The sequence below is a fragment of the Alligator sinensis genome, unplaced genomic scaffold (assembly GCF_000455745.1).
Source record: "Alligator sinensis unplaced genomic scaffold, ASM45574v1 scaffold210_2, whole genome shotgun sequence".
Classification (NCBI taxonomy): domain Eukaryota; kingdom Metazoa; phylum Chordata; order Crocodylia; family Alligatoridae; genus Alligator; species Alligator sinensis.
Genome location: NW_005841946.1, coordinates 1,486,420 through 1,493,226, shown reverse-complemented (window position 1 = coordinate 1,493,226; position 6,807 = coordinate 1,486,420). Strand labels below are relative to the sequence as shown.

The 6,807-nt window shown below is 51.2% G+C and overlaps 1 protein-coding gene across 1 annotated transcript in view; it reads left to right on the top strand.

Annotated features, from left to right (window-relative positions):
* PCSK6 (proprotein convertase subtilisin/kexin type 6) overlaps nt 1-6,807 on the top strand; it is a 101,848-nt gene that overhangs the window by 69,226 nt on the left and 25,815 nt on the right. The window contains exon 13 of the mRNA XM_025199551.1: nt 903-1,039. Coding sequence (XP_025055336.1) covers nt 903-1,039 — 137 coding nt within the window. The remainder of the gene's footprint in view (nt 1-902; nt 1,040-6,807) is intronic.

Below are 6,807 nucleotides of genomic sequence, written 5' to 3'. Positions count from 1 at the left end.
CCCTACACAATTCTGGCTGCCCGCGGCTGTTCTTGTGGCTTTGGACAAGTGCGCAGAGGCCATGCCCCCTTCTCTGTGTGGGTGGAAGGAAACACCTGCAGGATTTAACAGAGCCATGGCTCCAGCTTGGTGAATTCTTGGTCTTTAGTTGTCTCGGCAAGTGCGCTAAGAGCCTCGTCCCAGTCTGTTGCTTTGGCTACGCTGACGCAGAGGGAACGGCTGCACATGTCTCCAGCTCTGTGTCAAGCAGTTTATGCCAGACTTTTTCCATTGCGTGCGCAGCGTAGTTATTCATATAGGACTGTAGCGCAGTTGGCGTGACTGCCATGCCCTCCATAGGGGCTGTTCGCACAGCTGTCAGGGCCTCTGCTGGGTCTCGTAGCTATTTGGTCATGTCTGGTGCTCAGGGCCCCAGTGCAAATAGCCTGAATGTAGTGACTGCTCCAAACCTTGGCTCCTCGTGGGTCTCTAAGGAAGCGACAGTTTATCCCCAAATCCCTGAGCAGGGCACCCAGCAGCCTCTGGATATTAAATCTTAAGATCTATGAGTAACATGCTGGCCTGAGGTTATCATGGTGGTTCTTGAACTGCTTTCTGTGAAGAGTTGGCCGGTCTCCTTGTGTTGGCCGTCCTTTATATTTGCAGCAGCTGAAACACATAAGCAAGCAGCTAAAAATACATTTCATCCTTTCCTGACATTCCCTCTCATGTCAGGGACTGCTTCGGTTCCCTCAAGGCCATTATTGGGGTGGGGAGGTGGCTTGCTCCATCAGGAAGGTGAGAGGCTGGTCCATCGGGCCGTCTGTGGCTAGGCTGTGAGAAGCATAGCATGACCAGCTCTTCCCACCTCTCGGCACTGCTGACTTTATGATTTACATGCTTGTGCTCATTTCCATTTGCAGAGCGTTTGATAATTCAAACGAAGGATTTAGACACTGGGAGTTCATGACTGTCCACTGCTGGGGGGAGAGAGCCGAGGGGGAATGGACTCTGGAGGTCCGCGACATGCCGTCCCAAGTGCGCCACCCTGCTCATCAAGGTACGTACCCACTGTCATCCCTCTCACATGTCCCTGCTGAGAGGCGAGGCTTGGATGCTGCTCAGTGTACAGCTCATGGGCTTGTTCATCACACCACGCTTCATGCAGATGTCTGTACAGTACTTACCGAGAACATCTGGGCCCCGGCCCCCAGCTGTTTTGCTTAGGTAGCTCTGTGCTATGTTTCTTAAGTATAAAGCTGCAAAATGGAGCACCTGGCTTGCCCCCATTTCCAAGCATAGGTGCATAAAACTCTTATCCCATATGTAGGGCATGATGCAAAGACCATTGAGACAGGATAGAATTAGTTATGCCGAGGAAAGCAAGAGATCTGCCTGCCAATGGATAGTCTAAGAGGGAACCTCAGCTTAGCTTTGAAGGGAAGTTGAATTTTGGTGAAACCAGAAATACAGGTTCCCAAATCCAGATCAAAACAAAAGGAAGCCAGGGGCTGTAATGTGATTTGAATTGGTTTGGCTTGGGAACTCACTAGCACCACAACTGAAGGAGACTTGGGGGTTATGATTGACCACACGATGAACATGAGCCACCAATGCGATGCTGCAGCTGGCAAAGCAAATAAAACTGGCTTACATCTACTGATGCATCTCAAGCAAGACCCAAGATGTCATCCTCCCACTTTACTCAGCCTTGGGGAGGCCGCAGCTGGAGTACTGCATCCAATTCTGGGCTCCACACTTTAGAAAGGGCATGGAGAAGCTCGAAAGAGTCCAGAGGAGAGCCACGCGCATGATCAGAGGTCAAGAACAGGCCTTTTGAAGGGAGGCTGAGAGCCATGGGACTCTTCAGCCTGGAGAAGCGTTGGCCACCTATAAGTACATCAGGGGTGTGCAACAGGATCTGTGGGAACACCTGTTCACCAGGGCACCCCAAGGTAAGACAAGGTCTAACAGTCACAAACTCCAGGAAGACCGTTTTAGACTGGACATAAGGAAAAACTTCTTTACCGTCTGAGTCTCCAGGGTCTGGAATAGACTCCCCCCCAGAAGTGGTGCAAGCACCTACTCTGGATACCTTTAAGCAATGCTTGGATGCTTATCTTGCTGGGGTGACCTGACCCCAGCTGGCTTCCTGCCCCTTGGGCAGGGGGCTGGACCCGATGATCTCGCAAGGTCCCTTCCAGCCCCCATCAATGTCTATGAAACGTGTGTACTGTGGGGACAATTCTTCCATGGCATGAAGGGAAAAGGAAAGAAAAAGTCCTTTCTCTCTCCAGGTCTCTAACTGGCAATTTAGGAGTGAAGAGCACTGGATGGCTTTTTAATTAGTGTAAAAGGGGGAGTGAAGTTGCACATCCAGGTTATCGCTGGTGAAAAGCCAAAGTGTAAGCAGAAATCCTCCCACATGTCTCCACTTACTAGAGGAGGGTGGGTGTGTGTAGACAATAACTGTGCAAGCGGATAGTTGTGATTTCTGCCAGATTGTTTCCTAATAAATTTAATGCGATCGGTAAAACTGTCACAGGCTGACACCCGTCGCTCCATTTTGTTTCTTGACTATTTTCAGCTGGCATGTTTTAAAAAAAGAAAGCAAATATGAATCAGATGACTCAGGACTCATTACCCCCACATAATGCACAGCACTTATAGCACACGATGCCTTTCACCTTCACGGTGCTTTACAGCCATCCTGACTAAAGCTCTCACCGTGGTGAGGCAGGGTCAGGATTATCATCCCTGCTAACGGGGTGGGGGGGGGTCGCACAAAACCAAAGCAGAATTGATTCAGCCAAAGTCACAAAGAGACCCTGTGTCCAAGTCAGATTCAAACTCAGAGCAGAGATGGACAGCCTGTGCTGGGGTCGCGGCTCCCTCTGTTTGCAGGTCTGCAGGGAAGATGTTAATGCAGCTGGGCAATATGAAGTTATTTCCTATGCACATGCCCATGCTAGTTTTAAATTGGCTCACTTGGGTCCTCGTGGCAGTGCAGAATAGCACAGAGCTCAGTGCAGACTCACTGCTTGAGTATCTTCCTGGGCAGGCTTTCCAGATGACACTGTTCTGTGTTTCCATGGCTCTTCAGCCAGCAGCCCCCAAGCTAGCCAGATAGGTCTGCACAAGCTGCACTCACGGCAATGGCCAGTAGCAGAAGTAGGGCAGGGCAAGTGGGGCACCAGCCGCAAGCGTTGATTGAGAAGGAACACTAGTAGCATCCTGGAGTCTCCCACACCCCTGCTTTCCTGTGCCCCAATGCCACTTCACAGCCCGAATTACTTGTTACACCCCTGCTAATGATTATGGGGTAGAAGTACCCTGAGAGTCCTCCCTAGCTCTCCTCCCTTGTGCCCAGCCTGCTGGCCTCTCCTGCTGTAGCTGCAACCCAGGCAGCTGTTCTCCCATCAGCTTGCTTCCTGTATGATTTACTGTCTTCCCTTACTGTATGATTTACTGTCTTCCCTTAGTAGGGAGCTGTCTGGAGGGCAGGTGGGAAGGGGAAGACTGGCTGGAGATGACTATCTGTCTGCAAACACTCAAGAGTCGTTAGGCCGATGGCCGAGCTATCAGCTCTGACCATTCTGTCTCCAGTCTGTGACCAACCCTCTGCACGGGTCAGACCAGAAAACCAAGACCCACCAGAGACAGGAAACATAAAAAGTCTGGTAGGACTTAGAAAAACGTTCGGGGGCAGGGAATGCTGAGAGGAACCAGACTGACACCACATCTGGGAACCTGTTGGAGTGGCCGGGGCAGCTGGACATGCTGCCGTGGGGTGGGAAGACTTTGCACAAAGTAGTCTTGTGTGTTTGAAGATGCTTTTCTTTCAGTAATGCTTCATTCCTACTGCCAGCCAGACAGTGCTCTTGTTTAACAGTGGTTTTTACCACTATGTATCACTGGTGATAAATTCTCAAAGGGAAGAACTGCAGGTCCCAGATCCAGTCATTACTGCTGGGAGAAGTGATTGGCACAGCCCTGTTCTCAGTCCACGATTGGGACCATGGGAAAATCCTGCTCCAAGTCCTGTCAGCACCAGAGATCAAACACATCAGGATGCACGCAGGCCTGGATAGGCTGTATTTGCATGCTGCCTCATGATTGTGCCAGGCATGCCAAGGATTGCTGGCCTGGTATTTGGCCTCTCTGTTGTCTCATTTGTTAACTAGCTCCTTGCTATACCAGATCCCTAAAGTCAAAGGAAGCTGCATTTTAAAGACCAGCCTCAGGCATTGGCTTTCCCATCACCTTTTCCAACTCACAGTGTTCCTCTGTCAGGACATAGGATCATAGACTCATAGACAGTTGGAAGGGGCCTCAGGAGGTCACATCTAGTCCAACCCCTTGCCCAAAGCAGGACCAGCCCCACCTAGATGATCCCAGCCAAGGCTTTATCAAGCTGGGTCTTAAAAACCTCCAAGGTTACCTCTCTGGGTAACCTGTTCCAGTGCTTTACCACCCTCCTAGTGAGAAATTTTTTCCTAATATCTAACTTCAACTTCCCTTGCAGCAACTTGAGCCCATTGCTCCTTGTTCTGTCATCTACCCCCACTGAGACCAGTCCAGCTCCATCCTCTTTGCAACCCCCTGTAGGGAGTTGAAGGCTGCTATTAAATACCCCTCTGAGACTTCTCTTTTCCAGACTGAATAAACCCAGTTCCCTCAGCCTCTCCTCATAAGTCATGTGTCCCAGCCCCTGAACCATGGTCATTGCCCTCCGCTGGACTCTCTCCAACTTGTCCACATCCTTTATATAGTGAGAGGCCCAAAACTAAAAACAGGACTCCAGATATGACCTCACCAGTGCTGAGTAGAGGGGAATAATTACTTCCCTCAATCTGCTGGCAGCTCTCCCACCACTGCAGTCCAGGATGCCATTAGCCTTCTTGGCAACAAGGGCACACTGCTGGCTCATATCCAGCTTCTTGTCCATTGTAATTCCCAGGTCCTTTTCTGCAGAGCTGCTGCCCAGCCCATCAGCCCCCAGCCTGCACCGGTGCACGGGATTGTTCTGTCCTAAGTGCAGGACTTTGCACTTGTCCTTGTTGAACCTCATGAGATTTCTTTTGGCCCAATCCTCCAATTTGTCAAGGTCGCTCTGCATAGCCCTGCCCTCCAGTATATCTACTACTCCCCCCAACTTGGTGTCATATGCAAACTTGCTGGGGGTGCACGCCATCCCCTCTTCCAGATTCTTAATGAAGAAATTGAAGAAAACGAGCCCCAGGGCTGACCCCTGGGGCACTCCACTTGATACTGGCTGCCAACTAGACCTTGAGCCATTGATCTTTTCATATTGAGCCCAACAATCCAGCCAGCTTTGTATTCACCTTACAGTCCATTCATCCATCCCATACTTCCTTAGCTTGCTTGCAAGAATGCTGTGGGAGACTGTTGCAGGGCACTAAGGTGCCTGCTCCTTTAAGGGCTGAAACTGCTTAGGGAGAGAGCCCTAGCAGTCAGGCAGGAAGCCCACGGGTGCAGGTTACTGTGGCAGCAGGCCTAAGGAGGGAATTAGCCCACACCTGCACCTGGCCAGCTGACTGGAAGAGGCAGGGCTCTGGGCCCATATAAACCCCAGGGCTGGGACTAGAGAGTCAGTTCCCTGCCAGCAGCCAAAGGAGCCTCCAGGGAGGAATTGCCCAGATGCTGCAGCTGCCTGGTATGCGGCACTTAGGGTTAATGGGGATCCAGGAGCTCACCAGGTACCCTTGACTACTAGGCACTTAGTGCCAGGGAAGAAGTTTGACTCTTTTAAAGGGGCAGAGCACACCCTGAACTTTTTGGGTTATGTTATAGCCCAGGGGCTCATATTTTGGTTGCTGTCTTATAACTCCAGAGGATCGGGCTGAGGCTATTGGGGAAGGAGGAGGCCTCGTTGGGGGCCCACTACAGTGTGGGGACCCCAGCACCAGAGTGGGTGCAGGATTTGGGGTGAACAGACCCCAGCGCCAGAGTGGGTGCAGGGACAAAAGGGGTGAGTGGATCCCAGCACCAGGGGGCACTGAGAGAGAGACAGGGCGGCAGAGAGCCCAGTGATGACTGAAGGCCAAATTAAATTAAAGACTTGGAGGGACAATGAGTGAATGCCATCTGCAAGGCTTGGGGCGTGGTAAAGGGATGGTTTGGAGTCATGCATCTAGCCCATAAGGCTGAAGGTGTCCTAAGAGGCATCCATTTTTGGAGCAGGACCCAAAAGGGGTCCAAGAACCCACAGGATTCAGCGGTGTCCATCAGGACCGTGCCCAACATAAACTCAAGGGCAGCCACCCTATTCATAATAATCACCAACAAGACGTGGCAGGAGAGAAAGAAGGGTGCCCATTGGGCAGGATTGGCACTATCAAAGGGACCTAGGGGTATCATGGCCAGCACTGAGGACCCCATCCCGTGACAGAGACCACATGAAAAGCCAAGGTATATCACGTCTACTGTTTTTCCCACATCCACAGTGCCAGTCATCTCATCATAGAAGGCAGTCAAGTTGGTCAGGCATGACTTGCCCTTGGTGAATCCATGATGACTGGATGAATATTGATGCCTTCAAACAGAAGACCACCAAACATCTCTAGACTGTAATGCCGGCTATGATTCTCCATGCAAAAGTTTCTGCCGTGTCAGCTGCTCCTCCAGGTTTCACATAGAGCAGTTGTTCGAAGGGCTGTAGCAGGGGCAGCAGTTTTTTTTTCCTCCTCCCCAAAGGTTACAGCCCTATGGAGAGATGACACTTGCAAGCCCTCGTCTGTTATGGTTGGGAGGGAGCCTCTCCTCCTGCGTGAGTCTTCAATTCTTCCCTCCCCTGAATTTCTGGCC